The 21,313-nt window shown below is 40.7% G+C and overlaps 1 protein-coding gene across 1 annotated transcript; it reads left to right on the forward strand.

Moving 5' to 3' along the window:
* The first annotated feature begins 745 nt into the window (after nucleotides 1–745).
* LOC146941841 (uncharacterized) lies at nucleotides 746–5,032 on the forward strand. Its single transcript, XM_085749989.1, has 2 exons — nucleotides 746–3,568; nucleotides 3,665–5,032. The coding sequence occupies exons 1-2, from the start codon at nucleotides 746–748 to the stop codon at nucleotides 5,030–5,032; spliced, it is 4,191 nt and encodes a 1,396-aa protein (XP_085606115.1).
* Nucleotides 5,033–21,313: the final 16,281 nt, after the last annotated feature.

The raw sequence follows: 21,313 nt of genomic DNA on the forward strand, positions 1-21,313 counted from the left end.
ATCATTGTTATGACCTAGTTTAATATTATTGATTGAAATTCATATGATTGTTTCTCTTATTTCCGTTCTTAATGCTTTTTATTGATTGATCACCTTTAAATTGATTTACGGTTTATTTTGTGAAACGGAAGTGGAATTGATAAACGCTTTGAAATAAGGGATCCTTGCCTTTGTAATCTAGGAATAGATACAAACCCTTGGAATCATTAAAAGAATTCTTGTTCGTAATGCTTAACCCTAATATTCAAATTCACTAAGGAATTAGGTTTTTATTTTAGGTTTAAAGTTTTTGTCACTAAGGAATTAGGGCAAGAATAAATTAGATGATTCGATAACAATCATACGTGTCGATTCAATAGTTAAAACTAGGTTATGAGCTTTTCATGGTCATCTAGCGAAACTCATCCCTGACATTTTTCTCTCATTAATCTTCATCACTTTAATTTCCGTTATTTCCAATATTGCGATAAAACAAACAACTTAACCTTTTGTTCAATTAAGTCATAAATACAATTCAACTGTATAACGCGATCCTCGAGTTCGACACTCGGTCTTACCGTTTTATTTACTACTTGAACGATTTCGTACACTTGCGAAATACGCCATCAAGTTTTTGGCGCCGTTGCCGGGGATTGCCAAATCACTGTTGAATTTTATTTTCTTAATTGAAATTTTTTGCTCTGCAACAAAATTATTGTTTTTATTTTTGTTTTAATATTAGTACTCACTCATTGTCTAACCTTGTATGCGAGGCCAGCCCTCAGCTGAACTTACCTTTATTCCAGAAGTTGAAAAGTACTGCCGAGCAATCCGGAAAGAAACAAAACTCCGAAAACTTCGAGAAAAGGAAGGGACCAGCAGAGTAGAGGTTGACACGGACGAGCAGTTAGACGAAGAGATGGCGGAGGGACCACAGCCACAGCCACAGCCCCAACCTGAAGAAAGACTTCTAGGAGACTATGGGGCCCGTGACAGAAATCGAAACAGGTTGACCATTACTAATCAGCCTGTAACGGTGGACAAGTTTGAGATCAATCCCGGTCTATTGTGGGAGTTGAAAGAGAATCAGTATGCTGGAAAGTACAATGAAGATGCCAACAAGCACTTGAAGAGTTTCTTGATACTCTGTGAGACAGCAAAAGTGCAAGGGCACTCTGAAGAAGCCAAACGGTTGAGACTTTTTCCGTTTACTTTGACTGATGACGCTTATGAGTGGTTTGACTCCTTACCGGCTGGTAGCATAACAACTTGGAATGAGATGGAAGACAAGTTCTTGGAGCAATTCTTTCCTACAGCTCTATTTGTAAGAAGGCGACAAGACATTTCCAGTTTCCAACAGAAAGAGGGAGAGTCCTTGGGAGAAGCTTATAAAAGGTACAAGAAGTTAATCTCAGCATGTCCCGAGCACAACTTTGATACTACGGTTCAAATGCAGATGTTTTGTAATGGTCTACGTCTGGCTACTAGACAAGTTCTCGACACAGCTTCCGGTGGTTCCATCAATTTCAAAACCGCCTCTCAAATAATCAAAATCATTGAAGCTGTTGCACTTAATGAACAAATGGAGATGTATGATAGAACTGGTGGTACAAGGGGAGGACTCATAGATCTGAATCAACTTGAGCTCAAAAATGCTCAAAGCATACTAACTGGTAAGCAGATTCAAGATGCAGTAGCTGCTGAAGTGTCAAAGAAAATGGCAGCACTTAACTTAGCTCAACCCCAAGTTGCTCCGGTGAATCAAATGAACACTGTCAAATGTGATTGGTGTGCTGGCCCTCATTTCACTATCCATTGTGATGTGCCCATGGATGCAACCCAAGTGGAGATGGTGAACTACCTCAGCAGTCAAGGGAACCAAGTTAGAAATAACCCTTTTGCAAATACATATAATCCAGGCTGGAGGAACCATCCAAATTTCTCGTGGAAAAATCAGCAAGGTGGTTCTCAAAACCAACAACAAGGGGGTTATCAAGGAGGTCCATCAAACCAAGCTCCAAAGAAGGCTGATTGGGAGTTAGCTATAGAAGCAATGGCATCCAACATGAATTCCTTAGCTCAAGAAACCAGAGAGGCTCAAAAGAATACAAGGGCTTCAATCAAAAATCTTGAAACTCAAGTTGGTCAAATTGCTCAACAACTCACACAACGAGCACCAGGGACCCTTCCAAGCAACACTGTTATTAATCCAAGGGATCATGAAAATGTGAACATGGTTACCACAAGAAGCATGAAGAGGGATGAATCACTATCATCTCAAGCTAAACATGAAAATGATGAAGGTGACTCATCTCCTGAACTAATTGAAGTGGAGGTTGAAGTGCGTGATGTTGTTGATACTCAGGTTGTCGAAGAGCCAGAAAAGAAAAAGAACGATGACCTCCCAAAGCCACAAATCAAGCTGCCTTATCCTCAAAGGGTGAAGAAAGAAAAAGATGAAAAGTGCTTTGCAAAGTTCATTGAGATGTTCAAGAAGCTACAAATCAACATTCCTTTTGCTGAAGCTATTCAACAAATGCCTTCATATGCAAAATTCATGAAGGACATTCTTTCAAGAAAGAGAACAATTGATGATGAAGATGTGATGCTCACCGAGCAATGTAGTGCTGTTCTACAAAGAAAAATCCCAAGGAAGCTGAAAGATCCTGGTAGTGTTACCATTCCTTGTACCATTGGGGATAGAACTTTTAAGAAGGCGTTGATTGATCTTGGAGCTAGTGTGAGCTTGATGCCTTTGTCTATTTATAAGAAGTTAGGCATCGGAAGAGTAAGAGACACAAGGATGACTCTACAATTTGCAGATAAGTCTTACAAATTCCCCTATGGCATAGTTGAAGATGTCCTTGTGAAAGTTGATAAATTCATCTTCCCGGTGGATTTTGTCGTTCTTGAGATGGAAGAAGATGATGATATTCCTTTGATACTCGGAAGACCGTTCTTGCAAACCGGGAGGTGTTTAATTGACATGGAAGATGGCACTTTAACTTTGAAATTCTTTGATGAGGTGGTGAAGTTGAATGTTCTAAAAGCTATGAAGCACCCCGAAGAGGAAAAATGCTATAGGGTCGACATGATCAAATCCTTTGTGAAAGAAAAACTCCAAAAAGAGATACCAGCCCTACCACTTGAAAGAGTCCTAAGCTTGCCACCGGAAATTGCACAAGAAAGTGAGGATCCTAAAGAAGGTGAAGTCTTAGCTATGTTGGAGGCCTCTCCATCCCACAACCGTCGCACCCCTACTAGGTGGGAGGAACTTCATCCTCAAAACGAAGTTGTGGAGAAATCAAAGGAAGCACCGGTAGTTGAACTCAAACAATTACCCTCTCACTTGAAGTATGTGTTCCTTGGTGAGAAAGAGAAGTACCCAGCAATCATTAGTTCTAACTTGAGCAAACTTGAGGAAGAAAAACTGATAAGGGTGCTTAGAATGTACAAGGGTGCTCTAGGTTGGTCTATTGAGGACTTGAAAGGAATAAGTCCTACTTTCTGCATGCATAAAATATTAATGGAGGACAATTTCAAGCCGGTGGTGCAGCCACAACGAAGACTAAATCCAGCCATGAAAGAAGTGATTAGAAAGGAGGTGGTGAAGTTACTTGAAGCTGGTATCATCTATCCCATTTCAGACAGTTCGTGGGTGAGTCCCGTCCAAGTTGTTCCTAAGAAGGGTGGGACTACCGTGGTTACAAATGAGAAGAATGAGCTGATCCCAACACGTACAGTCACCGGGTGGAGAGTTTGTATTGACTATAGGAGGCTGAATACCGCAACAAGGAAAGATCATTTCCCACTACCTTTCATTGATCAAATGCTAGAGAGGTTAGCGGGTCATGAGTACTACTGTTTCTTGGACGGGTATTCTGGTTATAATCAAATTGCGGTGGCACCTGAAGATCAAGAGAAAACTGCTTTCACATGTCCTTACGGGATATTTGCTTACAGGAGGATGCCATTTGGGCTATGCAATGCCCCTGCCACGTTTCAAAGGTGTGTTATGTCCATATTCTCCGATATGCTTGAAAAACATATCGAAGTTTTTATGGACGATTTCTCTGTCTTTGGCTCTTCTTTTGATAATTGTTTACATAATTTATCTCTTGTATTGGAAAGATGTCAAAAAGCTAATTTAGTCCTAAACTGGGAAAAATGCCATTTCATGGTGAGAGAGGGAATTGTTTTGGGTCACCGAATCTCCCACAATGGGATAGAGGTTGACCAAGCCAAAATTGAAGTAATTGAAAAACTTCCTCCTCCCACTAATGAGAAAGGCATACGAAGCTTTTTAGGCCATGCAGGTTTTTATAGGAGGTTTATCAAAGATTTTTCAAAAATAGCAAAACCCCTTACTAACCTGCTTGTCAAAGACATTCCTTTCCAATTCAATGATGAATGTCTGAATGCTTTTAATACTTTGAAACAAAAATTGATCACTGCCCCTATTGTCATTGCACCTGATTGGTCACTACCTTTTGAAATTATGTGTGATGCAAGTGACATAGCTGTTGGGGCAGTACTTGGTCAAAGAAAAGATAAGTTGTTGCATGTTATCTATTATGCCAGCCATGTTTTGAATCCAGCACAACTTAACTATGCTACCACTGAAAAAGAACTTTTGGCTGTTGTTTATGCTTTTGATAAATTTAGATCTTACCTGTTAGGGTCTAAAGTCATTGTTTACACTGACCATGCTGCACTAAGGTATTTGTTTTCTAAGCAGGAATCTAAGCCAAGGCTTCTTAGGTGGATACTGTTGTTGCAGGAATTTGATTTAGAGATCCGTGACAAGAAAGGATCGGAGAACACGGTGGCTGACCATCTTTCTCGCCTGGAGAAGATGGATGAAACAGAGGAGGAGAGGCCTATCAAGGACCTCTTTGCTGATGAGCACATCTTAGCTTTTACAATGGTGCCGTGGTTTGCGGACTATGCAAACTACATGGTGGGTAAGATTATTCCTCTTGACTTTAACTCCCAACAACGTAAGAAATTCCTACATGACTGCAAGTCATATGTGTGGGTGATAAGTGTTTAAAAGTGATATATTTCGCATAGGAGTTTAGTCGTTTTAGTGACTTGTTTTGCAAGATTCTCTATGGAAAACTCCAAATATTGTGTTAATATGTCATTTATGCTTTTGAGCCTTAGTCTACCCTTTTTGTGCAGGAAATTACAAGCAAGGAGCAAGAAATGTCAAAGTTCATGAAGCTACGCCATTAGCGTGTCCTACGCTATTGGCGTGATGAAGAAATACCCAAGGCCAGAGGGATACGCCATTAGCGCACCTGGGGCGTGGATCTGGAGCTCTCTTGAAGAGTACGCTAATAGCGTATTCTGCGCTATTAGCGTACAATGTCCAGAGAGCTACGCTATATGCGTACCTGGAGCGTGGAAGCAGAAGCTGGGTTTGAAGAGCTACGCTATTAGCGTATTTCACGCTATTAGCGTAAATGCTCCAGAGAGCCACGCTATTAGCGTGGCTGGAGCGTAGCAGCAGGGCAAGAACAACGTGGCAGGCTCCCATTGGCCAAATTATAGGCCGCCTTACCACGCTATTAGCGTGAGATGCGCTATTAGCGCAGGTGCAAAAACACAGGCCATTTAAATAGCATTTTTACCTCTCTTTTAGGTATTCACTATTCCATTAAAACATTTGACACATTTCTAGAGAGAGGTTAGAGCTATTTCATAGAGAGAAACACAAAGCAAGTGATTAAGGAGTAGATTCAACCCTAGATTCATTGAGACATCAAGGATCTTGGCATGGAATCTTCATCTTTCCTTCATTCCTTGCATTAGTTTACATGTCTATATGTAACTAACCTTCTTTGTAGTATTGAGGTAACTATCAAGCTATTATGTAATCTTTTGATCTTTTAATATATAAGGTTCTAGCTTAATGATTCAATATTGTTGTTATTCTTGCTTTTAATGCTTTCAAAGAGATTCAAGATGATTTGGACACAAACCCTTGAATCTAGACCTAGAATAACAATCTATCTTATGTTATATCATTCTTGACAAGTTTGTAAACCTTTGATAATTACTTTTAATCAAGCTTTTAATGCTTTCGGATACTTAATCAGGCTGGACACGGTCGATTAAGTCATCCGATCGACTTTGTTATCGTTTAAGGAATTTGGACACGAATGTTTAAACGATAACCTAGAAATAACGATGTCACTTTGGACACGAAGGATATTGTAGAAATGATTGTAATAATATTGGTTATAAAGCTAGAGTCTGTTAATCGATCGAGAGATTGCTGCTGTTATGCTTGCTCGTTATCTTATACCGCAAGCGAAATAGTTCGATCCCCTCTCGTTTTTACTTAAATGTCAAATATGGATATAGTGTTACAAACAAACAATTTATATCCAAACCCTTAATGTGAACGATTGTGTAAATGCTTATGATTAACGTAACTCCCTGTGGAAACGATCCTATATATACTCAAGTGTACATAGTTATATGACGTGTAGGAAAAATCTTACATCAAAATGGCGCCGTTGCCGGGGAGTAACGGAAATTTTTATCATAAGTATTGAAACAATTTTGTCATGTTAAGTCAATTTTGCACAAAATTCTTTCATGCATATACTTATACACTTATGTCATTCATTATTTTTTATGCTAACCACCTGGTATAGTCTTGGTGAACTTTGTTTATGCGAGGTACCGTTGATAAGGAAGACCTACAATTTGATCCTGAAATTGAGAAAACTGCTAGGTTACTTAGAAAGCAAGCAAAGGAAGCTAGGAGATTAGCCAGGCTGGCTCAGCCGGAATCTTTACTTTTTATTCCTTCTCCGTCAGGTTCGGTGCATACTATATCACTAGGTGATTCTTCATCACATTCTTCTGCACATTCATCTCCGAGGAGTGATCCAGAAGTAGTCATGGCTAATGAAGATGAGAATGCTCTACCTATGTGGGTTAGTCCGAGGAGGCTAGCTAATCTTGGCAACCGTAATGCCAAATCTTTTGAGCTTAAGTCTGGGTTGATAAACTTGATAACTCATAACCAGTTTACCGGTATGGATCATGAGGATCCATATAGACATCTTACCAACTTCTATGTTACCGCCGGTACACTTGGTATGAAAGAAGATGAGGAAGAGGGTGTGTTTGTGCAATTGTTCCCTCATTCTTTGATCGGGAAGGCTAAGGAGTGGTATCTTGATCAACCAACTTCTTTGATGGAAAATTGGGGTGAGCTAGAGAAAGCATTTCAAGAACGGTTCTTTCCGGAGGATAGGCATCTTGAGGCTAAAACTTCAATTACAACTTTTGCTCAAGGCCAAAGTGAGACTCTTTGTGAAGCTTGGGAGCGCTATAAATCATTGCTAAGGAATTGTCCAAAGCATGGTTTTGATAGCCAAATGCAACTATATCTTTTTCGTCAAGGGCTTCAAGACATGTCCAAGACGATGCTAGATGCAAGTGCTGGAGGTTCTATTGCTTTGAAAAACCCAGCTGAAGCTGTCAGAATCATTAACCAAATGGCGCTCAACACAAGAAAATCTTCTCACAATCGGAATCCTAATCAAAGGAAAGCCGGTATTCTTGAGCTTGAAGCAAATGATGCGGTCTTAGCTCAAAATAAGCTTCTCACTCAACAATTAGAAGCTATGCAAAAGGAGATGAAAGCTATGCCTAAACAAATTCTTGAATCTCTCAAGCAAGAAGGAGGAACCGCTCAAGTCTATACTTGTGGACTATGTACGGGGGATCATCCCACCGGCTATTGTCCCGAGCCCGGTTCTTTTGAAGGGGAAGAGGTCAACTATGTGGGAAACCAACAAAGGCCTAACCAATCACAACAAGCCGGAACCTCACAACAAAATCCGGGTACTTCCAACTTCCAAGGAAGGTATCCGGCCAACCAGAACCAACAAAGACCTTGGAGAACACCGTACAATAATAACTATCAATATCCACCATCAAACTACTACCAACAACCTTACCAACAACCATTCAATAATCAATACCAAAATCCACCACCAAATAACCCCCAACAACCAAATAATTCCCAAAGCACCGAGGAGGTCTTGAAACAATTCATGCAAGTGTCCATGGCTAACCAGAAAAACACCGACGCGTCCATCAAAGGCCTTGAAACGCAAGTTGGTCAGTTAGCTCAACAAATGGCTCAAGGTCCTCCGCAAGGTGGAGCTTTCACCGCTAACACTCAACCAAATCCTAAGGAGCACAACAAGGCATAGCAGTCAAAAGCTATAGCTACAAGAAGTGGGAGAGTAGTAGGTATAGGGGTAGGTGATGATATTGTTGTTGAGGAAAAGGATGATGAGGTTGTCAATAAAGAGGAGTTCGAGGAGGATAGTGTAGAGATAGAGGAGGAAGTGTATATAAAGAATAAAGAAGCATTAGTTGAAAAAGAAAAAAATCAAAAAAGAGATCTAGAGTTACAAGAGGAGATGGAGAGGAAGAATAAAGATGTGGGGAGAGATAAAGGGAAGAAACAAGTAGTTGAGAAGCAAGAGGTGGCTCAACGCTTACCATACCCACATGCTCCATCGAAGAAAGACAAAGAGCGGCAATACGCAAGGTTTCTTGAACTCTTCAAGAAGTTGCAAATTGATATACCATTCTCGGAAGCCTTGGAGCAAATGCCGGTCTATGCAAAGTTCATGAAAGATATCCTTTCCAAGAAAAGAAGAATCAACGATGAAGAGACGATCCAAATCGATGCCAATTGTAGTGCTATTATTCAAAGAACATTGCCAAAGAAAGAGCAAGATCCGGGAAGAGTCACTCTACCGGTAGCTATTGGCACAACACATGTAGGTAAAGCACTACTTGATCTTGGATCAAGCATCAATCTCATGCCTTTGTCCGTTGCCAAAAGAGTTGGTGACCTTTGTATAAAGCGGACTAGGATGATGTTGCAATTGGCCGACAAATCCTTTGCAAAACCACTAGGTATGGCCGAAGATGTTCTTGTAAAAGTGGACAAATTTATTTTTCCGGCTGATTTTGTGGTTATGGATGTCGAAGAAGATGAGGATGTGCCTATCTTAATGGGAAGGAATTTCATGCAAACGGCTCGGATGATGATTGATCTTGATGATAATATCATGAAGGTCAAGGTAAATGATGAAGAGGTTACCTTCAACATCCGAGAAGCTTTGAAGTACTCGAAAGACAAGGGTGCATGTTTCAAAATGGATGCAACCGAAGAAGTCATCTTGACTACTCGGAAGCAAATGCACAATAGAACACCCCTTGAGAGTGCTTTGGTGGACGCACTCAATGCTATTGATGAAGACGAAGCAAGTGCCATTGAAGAGTGTTTGAAGGAGCTAGATTCCTTGAAGGAGGTTCTTCCTAATCAAGCCATACTTGAAGATTTGAAAGAAGAATCCAAGGAAGAAGCCAAAGTTGATGACACCAAGGTAGAATTAAAAGTTTTACCATCTAATTTGAAATTTGTTTTTCTTGAGAAAGATGGTACAAAACCGGTGATCATTAGTAGCTCCTTGTCCATCGATGAAGAAACAAAGTTGGTAGAGGTTCTCAAGGCCAACAAGGAAGCAATAGGGTGGAAGCTATCCGACTTGAAAGGGATAAGTCCATCTTATTGTATGCACAAGATCATGATGGAAGAAAACTTTAAACCGGTAGCACAACCGCAACGCCGCTTGAATCCAAACATGAAAGAGGTGGTGCGAAAGGAAGTAGTGAAGTTGCTTGAAGCCGGCATGATCTATCCTATCTCGGATAGTGCTTGGGTAAGCCCGGTTCAAGTAGTTCCCAAGAAAGGAGGAATGACGGTGATCACTAATGATAAAGATGAGTTGATCCCAACTAGAACCGTCACCGGATGGAGGATGTGTATAGATTATAGAAGACTCAATCAAGCAACAAGGAAGGATCACTTTCCCTTGCCCTTCATGGACCAAATGCTTGAAAGACTCTCCGGTCAATCCTTTTATTGCTTCCTAGATGGTTACTCCGGTTACAATCAAATCGCCATGAACCCAGATGATCACGAGAAGACGGCTTTCACTTGCCCCTTTGGTATTTTTGCTTATCGAAGAATGCCATTTGGCTTGTGTAATGCACCCGCAAATTTTCAACGGTGTGTTCAAGCAATCTTCTCCAAACTTATTGGAAAATGCATGGAGGTGTTCATGGATGATTTCTCAGTTTTCGGTTCGTCATTTGATACGTGTTTGAATAGCTTGGATACCGTGCTGAAGCGGTGTATTGAAACTAGCTTGGTGCTCAATTGGGAGAAATGTCACTTCATGGTTACCGAGGGTATTGTCCTTGGTCATAAGATTTCTGCTAAGGGTATTGAGGTAGACCAAGCAAAGGTCGATGTCATAGGAAAGCTTCCACCACCGGTGAATGTCAAAGGTGTTCGGAGTTTTCTTGGTCATGCCGGTTTCTACCGGAGATTCATCAAAGACTTCTCAAAGATTGCAAAGCCTATGAGCAACTTGCTCAACAAAGATAAGTCTTTTGTTTTTGATAATGAATGTCTTGATGCATTTGAATCTTTAAAAGAAAAGTTGACCACCGCACCAATAATCATTGCTCCTAATTGGGATTTAAATTTTGAATTAATGTGTGATGCAAGTGATTATGCTGTTGGTGCGGTCTTGGGTCAACGTAAGGATAAAATTTTTCATGCTATTCACTATGCAAGTAAGGTTTTAAATGAGGCACAAATCAATTATGCCACAACTGAAAAAGAGTTACTTGCAATAGTTTATGCAATGGAGAAATTTCGTTCTTACTTTGTAGGTTCCAAAATTGTTGTTTATACTGACCATGCAGCTATCAAGTATCTCCTTACTAAGTCCGACTCAAAGCCTAGACTCATCCGGTGGATGTTGTTGCTTCAAGAGTTTGACTTAGAGATCAAGGATAAGAAAGGCACGGAGAATCTTGTAGCTGATCACCTTTCAAGGTTGACAAACAATGAGGTAACCAAGAATGAACCGGAGGTTCGTGAAGAATTTCCAGATGAACGGTTGCTAGCAATCAATGTGAGACCGTGGTTTGCCGACATGGTGAACTACAAAGCAACCGGGTTCATTCCGGAAGATTTTGAATGGCAACAACGCAAGAAGTTCCTCCATGATGCTAACCACTTTGTGTGGGATGAGCCCTATTTGTTCAAAATTGGAGCGGACAATCTCTTGCGTAGGTGTGTGGATGATGAAGAGGCAAAGAAGATCCTATGGCAATGTCATAATTCGCCCTATGGAGGTCACTTCAACGGGGAGAGAACAGCCGCAAAGGTACTTCAATCCGGGTTCTATTGGCCAACTTTATTCAAAGATGCCAACTTACATTGCAAGCATTGTGATGAATGCCAAAGAACCGGATCAATGTCAAAAAGAAATGAGATGCCTCTACAACTCATCCTTGAAGTGGAAGTGTTCGATTGTTGGGGTATAGATTTTGTTGGCCCTTTCCCTTCATCATATTCAAATGAGTACATCTTGGTCGCTGTTGATTATGTGTCAAAGTGGGTGGAAGCCGTAGCATCGCCTAAAGCCGATAGCAAGACGGTGGTGAAGTTCCTAAAGAAGAATATTTTCACCCGGTTTGGTACACCAAGAGTGCTTATTAGTGATGGAGGATCACACTTTTGCAACGCACAACTTGCCAAGGCCCTAGATCATTATGGAGTCAAGCACAAAGTAGCATCACCGTATCATCCGCAAACGAATGGACAAGCCGAAGTTTCTAACCGGGAGGTCAAACGCATACTTGAGAAGACGGTCTCTACATCTCGGAAGGATTGGTCGGCTAAACTTGATGAAGCTTTGTGGGCATATAGGACTGCATACAAGTCTCCTATAGGCCTCACTCCTTTCCAAATGGTTTATGGCAAATCTTGTCATTTACCGGTCGAGCTCGAACATAAAGCCTTTTGGGCATTGAAGTTCCTAAACTTCGATCAAGAGAAAGCCGGTGAAAGAAGAAAAGTTCAAATGCATGAGCTTGAAGAATTGAGAAATCAAGCTTATGAATCTTCAAAGCTCTACAAAGAAAGGACCAAGAAGTATCATGACAAGAAGATCACTCTGAGACAATTCATGCCGGGACAAATGGTATTACTTTTCAATTCAAGACTGAGGTTGTTTCCGGGCAAATTGAAGTCTAAGTGGTCCGGACCTTTCATGGTTAAAGAGGTCAAACCATACGGAGCTGTGGAACTTGAGGACCCAGTCACCAAAGCCAACTGGATTGTTAATGGGCAAAGGCTTAAGCCCTACTTCGGTGGTGAAATTGATCGGTGTTTGACGACAATTTCACTAATCGAGCCATGATTTCTTCAAAATGCGTCAAGCTAAGGACGTAAAACAAGCTCTTGCTGGGAGGCACACCCAGTTTTGTAAGTATTTTTATGGTTATTGCATATAGTAGTAGTACATATACATTTACAGCAGAAATGAAAGACTTTGAAAAACTGATCCTGAAGCCTCACGCCAATAGCGAAATTTGCGCTATTAGCGTGAGAGCTCCAGAGAGCCACGCTATAAGCGTGAGTTTGGCGTGGGAGAAAAAAATTTTGTGGGCCCAGGGGATTAACTCCCCTTAACTTCCCACAACCCCTCTTTTTCCCCTTTTACGGTTTCATTTGTCCATTATCTCATAACCACACATAAAAACTTCTCTCCCATTCCCTAACCCTAGAAATCAAACCCACTTTTCATTTTGGTTCAAGCATCCATTTTTGCATCATTTCTTCTTGCATTTGTGTTGCTTCTCTCTGCATTAACAAGGTTTGATCTTCTCTTCCTATCTTTGTTCTTAAATTTGAAAAATCCATGTTTTTGACATGATTAGAGATGGTTAGGTTAGGGTTAGAGTTTTGATTTGTGAATAGAGATTGTTCTTCATTGATAATAGTTGGAAAAGGAACAATAATCATAACCCACATGCAACAAACATTCATCTTTTGATTTTGACCCATTTTGTAAATTTGAAAAATAAGGGTTTTGAATGATTTGTATGCCAATGATGTGATTTTGATTCCTTTTCATGATTCTATTGTGTTTTAGAGACATAGGATGAAACCTAGGGTTGAAATATGCTGGATTGTGCTGAGAAATTGCAGGAACAAAGATTTTGAAAATTTGAAAATTGCAGGTACGAAGAGCTACGCTAATAGCGAAAATTACGCTAATAGCGCAACTTTTCCAGAAAATTTCGCTATTAGCGTATTCTACGCTAATAGCGAAAGTTTCCCAGAAAAATTTCGCTATTAGCGTGGCAGGCGCTAATAGCGTAGATCTTCTTACTTGCCCAGATTTTCAAAATTTTTGATATTTTTAAATGACCAATTGTATTTTGTGCTAATATTTTCTATGCAATATGTTGGTGTTTCCTGGTTTTGTTGCAGATGGCACCGAAAAATGTTGAAAAAACTACCGGGACTAAGCGTCCTAGAGGCAAAGGTGCCTCTTCCTCTGCTGCACCTGCAATCCCAAACCGTTTCCCCACCCCTGCCCACTCTGCCAGGTTTAAGAAAATGGTGCAGTACAAAACCTGGCACGAGAAAACTTTTGATATTCATCCTAGTGGTGAGCATTCTGATATGCTCCACATTTTCACTGGTCGCAAATGGACCAAACTCCTCGTGCCTGCAACCGAGATTAACACCGACCTAATCAGGGAGTTTTATTGTAATGCTGTCCCTGATGCCTCACCCGCTACCTTTGCTGAGACTTTCTCTTGGACTTCTTACGTCCGAGGAAAGCAAATCCCTTTTGATAGGGATGCAATCAATGATTTCCTTGAAAATGCTTTAAACCTTGAGCCATCTGAGGACCCCACAATGCCCACCTTGTGTACCTATGCTAAGAGAAACGCTCAAGGAAATTGGAAATATCAGCAAATTGAGCGTGATATAATGAACAAGGGTAGGCTATTTGTCAAAAATGACAAGGGAGAGATTAGGCATGCACTTACCAAGGAGATGACAGCTACTGCCCGCTTAATTTTCCAATTCCTTGTCCACAATGCCCTTCCAAGAGCCCATACTTCCGATGCCCCAAAAGCCGTTCTACCACTCATCTGGTGCATTATGAAAGAAGTGCCTGTTGATATTGCTCGCATCATTGCTAATGAGATGAAGGCTGTGGCTTTGAAAGTAGCCACTGGTGCTAAGAAGGTGGCTTTGTTCTACCCGGGTTTGATTATGGGATTGCTGAAGGCTTATGGAGTGCCTATTTCTGGACCCTATGATGAAGATATTGAAGGGGTCATTACTGACACTCATATTCGCACCTGGGAGAAAACAGAGCAAAGGGCAGCTCAATACCATTTCTCTGATGATGAAGGTGGCCCATCTGAGGCTGCTGGTTCTTTTGACTTTTCAGGTTTGCAGACCTTTATGCTGGAGCAGCAGATGCATAACCAGTACGTGAGGGACCAGAACAGCTTCTTGATGGACCAGAATGAAGCAATTTGGAGGAGTAACATGGGCATACACCAGGACCTCTACAATGCTCACATGCATCCGGGAAATGCTGAGTACCCGGTTATGACTCCTGAGCAGTACCAGACTTATGTTCATTGGCCTGAGGGCAGGCCAAATCCTTATGTGGGGGTGGCTGATGCTGTTGATGATGAGGCGACACCTGATGATGCTGGAGTCGTGGGTGATGATGATGATGTGTACCAGGATCTTGATATGGATGATGCTGGAGAGGATGATCAGTGAACTTGAGTTTTTAGTGATGTTTTTCTTTTTGCTTTATAACTCTATGTTTTTATTTCATGTTGGAACATCTGTTTATTTTGGTTGTATTTTGTACTCTTCAAGCACTGTGGTTTTTAGTGCTTGATTTGTTACTTTGTTACTTTGTTACTTTATATTTGGTTTAATAACTTAGCTTTTTAGTTTAATAACTTATGCTTTGGATGAAATTTTTGTTACATCTTGCTTGTGTCTCTCAAAAGAAAATTGCTCATGAACAATAAATCTTAAAGTGCTCCATGGAGCCATGTTTGAGCAAAAGCAGGTGAGTGATAATGATATTACTTGTGATAAAGCGTAAGGCCAAGGTATTGGTTTTCTTTTATTCTAGGTTTTTAATAAGAATTTGAAACTTGTACTTTGCACAAATATATATCATTTAATTCTTTTCATAGACATAAATATTTTTGAACCACTTAGTACTTAACATAAATGTGAGGTAGCTTCAATCTGTTGTATATATGCTGGAGACCAATAATCACCGTCTAACTTGTTTTAGTTATGTTAAATCTGATAATTATTTTGAATTGTTTGAAAGCATGGAAAGGATCAAGGCACTTTTTGAATTGAGAGTAACCAACTTGACCACATAAAGCCTACCTGTGAGAAGAGCGAGTATCTGATACCCCAATCCGAGCCTAATGAATCAAGTCCTCAAACATGAACTGTCAATATTCATAAGCACAATGCTTGTTGAATTTGCCTGGAATTTTTCAAAAAAATCCAGTTCATGCTTGAATCTTATAGGACTTTGATATTTTTACTTTGTTGAACCCTTAACCTTTTTGTACTTTGTCCCTTGCCTTAGGATAGGGGAACATTCAATTAGAGTTTTTGTTGTATTCAAGTTGGGGAGAAAAAGGAGGCATTATATGTTAAGTTCTGGTGAAGTTGTAAAATAACCTGACAACGTTGAATCAAAGAAAAAAATTGTACATTTGAAAAAAAAAAAAAAGAAAAAAAAAAGAAAAGAAAAGAAAAAGGAAGTGAAAAATCAAAAAGAGAATAAGTTGTCAAGGTTATAAGTTTTATTGTTAATCACCAAAGGTTTTAATTCTTGGTAGGGAAGTATATGGATTTCAAGTTGTGATACAAAAAAATGTTCCTCTTTGATAGGCTTTCTGATCAATTGCCCCACATATGACATTTCTTTTGTAGCCCGGCCAAGTTATAACCCTTGCAAGACCTTTTGATCCATGCTTTTATGCTTTTTGAGACGATATTAGGATGGACACCTAACTTAAATAGGATGTTAGCATGATTGTTGGATGTGTGTTCATTACCTCATTCATTGTTATCATTATATTGCATTTACTTTCAAAGAAGTGTGTTAGGTGTGGTTCATAGATAGTTATGTTTATGTATTGAAGTTTATGATGTATAGTTTGTGCTTAGGACATTTTTCGCATTCTTAGTTTGAACCTAGAGTAGCGGAGGACTTCATGCTTGTCCACGCAATCATTTTTGAATCACCATTTGTTTATTTTTGTTTTGAATTGTTTGACACCATGTTGAAAACCTTGTCCAAAGCCTTGTTAGTTTCCTTTTCAATTAATTTGTTTGAGGACAAACAAAAAGCCAAGTTGGGGAGAGTTTGATAAGTGTTTAAAAGTGATATATTTCGCATAGGAGTTTAGTCGTTTTAGTGACTTGTTTTGCAAGATTCTCTATGGAAAACTCCAAATATTGTGTTAATATGTCATTTATGCTTTTGAGCCTTAGTCTACCCTTTTTGTGCAGGAAATTACAAGCAAGGAGCAAGAAATGTCAAAGTTCATGAAGCTACGCCATTAGCGTGTCCTACGCTATTGGCGTGATGAAGAAATACCCAAGGCCAGAGGGATACGCCATTAGCGCACCTGGGGCGTGGATCTGGAGCTCTCTTGAAGAGTACGCTAATAGCGTATTCTGCGCTATTAGCGTACAATGTCCAGAGAGCTACGCTATATGCGTACCTGGAGCGTGGAAGCAGAAGCTGGGTTTGAAGAGCTACGCTATTAGCGTATTTCACGCTATTAGCGTAAATGCTCCAGAGAGCCACGCTATTAGCGTGGCTGGAGCGTAGCAGCAGGGCAAGAACAACGTGGCAGGCTCCCATTGGCCAAATTATAGGCCGCCTTACCACGCTATTAGCGTGAGATGCGCTATTAGCGCAGGTGCAAAAACACAGGCCATTTAAATAGCATTTTTACCTCTCTTTTAGGTATTCACTATTCCATTAAAACATTTGACACATTTCTAGAGAGAGGTTAGAGCTATTTCATAGAGAGAAACACAAAGCAAGTGATTAAGGAGTAGATTCAACCCTAGATTCATTGAGACATCAAGGATCTTGGCATGGAATCTTCATCTTTCCTTCATTCCTTGCATTAGTTTACATGTCTATATGTAACTAACCTTCTTTGTAGTATTGAGGTAACTATCAAGCTATTATGTAATCTTTTGATCTTTTAATATATAAGGTTCTAGCTTAATGATTCAATATTGTTGTTATTCTTGCTTTTAATGCTTTCAAAGAGATTCAAGATGATTTGGACACAAACCCTTGAATCTAGACCTAGAATAACAATCTATCTTATGTTATATCATTCTTGACAAGTTTGTAAACCTTTGATAATTACTTTTAATCAAGCTTTTAATGCTTTCGGATACTTAATCAGGCTGGACACGGTCGATTAAGTCATCCGATCGACTTTGTTATCGTTTAAGGAATTTGGACACGAATGTTTAAACGATAACCTAGAAATAACGATGTCACTTTGGACACGAAGGATATTGTAGAAATGATTGTAATAATATTGGTTATAAAGCTAGAGTCTGTTAATCGATCGAGAGATTGCTGCTGTTATGCTTGCTCGTTATCTTATACCGCAAGCGAAATAGTTCGATCCCCTCTCGTTTTTACTTAAATGTCAAATATGGATATAGTGTTACAAACAAACAATTTATATCCAAACCCTTAATGTGAACGATTGTGTAAATGCTTATGATTAACGTAACTCCCTGTGGAAACGATCCTATATATACTCAAGTGTACATAGTTATATGACGTGTAGGAAAAATCTTACATCAGTGGGATGAACCATTTTTGTACAAAAGGGGGGTTGATGGTTTGTTAAGAAGATGTGTCCCCGAAGATGAACAAGAAAAGGTGTTGTGGCACTGCCATGACTCCAGCTATGGGGGACACTTTAGTGGGGATAGGACTGCTGCAAAGGTCCTTCAGTCAGGCCTGTTTTGGCCTACTCTTTTTAAAGATGCTTTCACCTATGTTCAGAAATGTGACCGCTGCCAACGCACAGGAAATATTTCAAAAAGAAACGAGATGCCACAAAATCCTGTGTTAGAAGTGGAAATCTTTGATGTGTGGGGAATTGACTTCATGGGGCCATTCCCGTCCTCATACTCAAAGATGTACATTTTGGTGGCAGTGGACTACGTTTCTAAGTGGGTGGAAGCAATTGCCACGCAAACCAATGATGCTCAAGTAGTGGTCGCCTTCCTCAAGAAAAACATTTTTTCACGCTTTGGGGTTCCTAGAGCCTTAATTAGTGATGAAGGCACCCACTTCCTCAATCGAAAGATGGAGGCGTTGTTGAAAAAGTACAATGTGCATCATCGGATTGCCACACCCTACCACCCTCAAACTAGTGGACAAGTAGAAGTATCCAATAGGCAAATCAAGCAAATTTTAGAAAAAACTGTGAACTCGTCCCGAAAGGATTGGTCTCTTAAGCTTGATGATGCCTTATGGGCATATAGGACTGCCTTCAAAACACCTATAGGTATGTCCCCTTTTCAGATTGTTTATGGAAAATCTTGTCATTTGCCCTTGGAGCTCGAACACAAGGCTTTGTGGGCAACTAAGCTCCTTAATTTCGATCTTTTTAAAGCAGGTGAGTCTAGAATTCTTCAACTCCATGAGTTGGATGAGTTCCGGAACTATGCCTACGAGAATGCCAAAATTTATAAAGAAAAAACAAAGAAATGGCATGACAAAAAGATTCAAATTAGGGAGTTTAGAGAAGGGCAACTTGTTTTACTTTTTAATTCCAGGTTGAGGTTGTTCCCTGGAAAGCTGAAATCGAGGTGGTCCGGGCCATTCAAAGTGGCGAAAGTTTATCCGTACGGTGCTATTGAGGTTCAACATCTGGATTCTGACAAGACCTTTAAGGTCAATGGACAAAGACTCAAACCATATTATGGGGGAGAGTCGGAGCGTTCAAGGGAGTCCATTTCGTTACAATCCACTTGAAGAAAGGAAAGTGGACCGTCAAGCTTAGGACGTTAAACCAGCGCTTGATGGGAGGCAACCCATCTTCGGTATTTTTCTTTTCTTTAATCTTTGCATTTATCTTATGAAAATGTGGGCAGTACAGTTTTAAGTCCCACACAAAAAATCAGAAATTGTCCTTTTAAAACGTCAAAAATCGGGAGTCGCTTATCTCAATCGGTGACTGATTTTTGACACAAAAAAAAAATATGCTTTTAGCTGATTTTTGTTTCTCATAAAAAAAAAAAAAAGGGGCGCAAAATCGGTGGCCGATCCTCTGCTATCGGTGGCCGATTTTGGCGAGAAAAAATTGTCCCGCATTGCTGGAAATTTCGGTGGCCGATCCTTTTGCCATCGGTGGCCGATTTCGGCTGTTATAATACCCAGCCTTCATAATTTCAGTCATCTTCAACCCTCAAAAACTTAGTATGTGCGCCGCCCAACCTCCATAGGTACCGAAAATCTTCCCTTTCTTCTTCTTCTTCACCATTCAATCCAACCCAAACCTCAAATATTCACCCAATCTTCATCTTCAACATTTATAACCTTTTCACAAACCTCCACATCTCCATCTCTAACCTCACACACTAATAAACCCTCTTTCAACAACACCACTACCCATCACCATAAACCTTCATAAACCATTCACAACACCACAAATCCATCACAAAGCAAACCCACAAGCTTGTTATCAACGAATTCAACCCACATTCCATCAATTTCACCAAACTCTAACTTTATTCCCAAATTTCATAATCCAAAATTCACATACCCATTCCCAATTTCATCAACACCCATGGCTCAAACTAGGAACCAAGGTCAACCACCACCACCACCCACACGAAAGAGGAAAGGAAAAGAGTCTTCCTCCTCTCAACCACCACCACCACCAAACCCTCCACCCCAACCACAACCCATTAACCCACCACCTTACCGACGGTTTGTCTCTGAGACGGCGGAGAAACGATACCAGGAAATTCAGGGGAACACTTTTACTAAGGAGAGGGGATTTGATTTTGGGTCACTCACAAGGTATCCAATTTTTGCTGAGAAAATTGAGCAGAAGGGTTGGCACGGTATTGTGAATATGGTGACCGGTGAAAGCAACAAGACCATCGCTTTGGAATTTTTGTCTAATGCATTTGCTGCGGGAGAAACGTGTAGACATGCTAAAGTTCGAGGCAAGAGGGTGGGGTACAGTTCTGATGATATTGCTAGGGTGTTGGGGCTTACTAGGCCGGACGAGTGTGGTGTTATTGAGCGGAGGAAGGAGTCTGGAGGAGGGGAGAGAAATGCGGATTATTGGGCTGGGTTACTTGCTGGTCTTGTTCGAGAGGGGGCTGGTTGGAAAGGAAAGGGCGGAGTACCGCAGCGAATTGATGTAGTGGATTTATTGCCAATATTCAAGGCTTGGTCGAACTTTCTTCTGACCACTATTGAGCGGACTTCCGCTAAGGCTGAGATGACCCGTGCTCGCTTTTATATTTTGCAGGCTGTGCTTTCTGATGATGACATTGATGTTGCCAGGCTGATGTATGCGAGTTTGAAGGACCTCATCAACACCACTGGGTCCACTGCTGGTCATTGTTGTTTGATTAACGCTCTTTGCCAGGAGGCACAGGTTCCTTCAGAACCTACTGATATCTATCTCACATCTCAGCTTCCAATTTCAGACAAGACCCTGGTAAAATATGAGAAAGAGCAAGAGAAGTTTGAGCGCGAACTCGCACGACAAAGAGAGCAGCAGGGTCAGCCTCAGATGATGGAGGAGGATCCGCCACACCAGATACCGCAGATGCCTCAGGTACAGCCACCTATGATACAGCAGCAGCAGGGATACATCCCTCCTCATTTTGCACACTACACTTATGCTATGGCCAACTGGGCCATGGATATCTCCTCCCGAGATCGGATTCCACCACCAGCCTTCCATGAAGAGTTTATTATTGCAGCTGATGCATATCGTCGTGGTCCTGATGCCATGACTAATGCATATCAGAGATTTGCGAGCCCCGAGGACATGGAGAGGTACTTTGCTGAGGAGAGGGCGAGGGGAGCCGCCAGAGAGGCTAGCATCAGAGAGGAGTACTACCGGATTCAGGCTGAGCAGCCTAATACCGAGGAGCATCCACATTACTATCCATTCCCACCATCTGGACCAGGAGGGTCGTCAGGAGCAGGAGGACCACATTGACTTGACTTGGGCACCTTGTCTAGCCCAAGCATTTTATCTTGTTTTTCAGTATTTATGTTTTTGCTATATGATTCAGTACTTTGTTTCAGTTGTATTTTCATTT

Source organism: Medicago sativa, chromosome 3 (genome assembly GCF_051527215.1).
Source record: "Medicago sativa cultivar Bolivia chromosome 3, Bolivia_mono, whole genome shotgun sequence".
Classification (NCBI taxonomy): domain Eukaryota; kingdom Viridiplantae; phylum Streptophyta; class Magnoliopsida; order Fabales; family Fabaceae; genus Medicago; species Medicago sativa.

What these genes read in the sequence shown, in the direction of transcription:
- LOC146941841 (XM_085749989.1), top strand. Translation starts at nt 746, where the DNA reads ATGCGAGGCCAGCCCTCAGCTGAACTTACCTTTATTCCAGAAGTTGAA. An exon ending in TAAATCCAGCCATGAAAGAA is followed by an intron (nt 3,569 to 3,664) that starts GTGATTAGAAAG and finishes GTTGTTCCTAAG; the next exon opens with AAGGGTGGGACTACCGTGGT.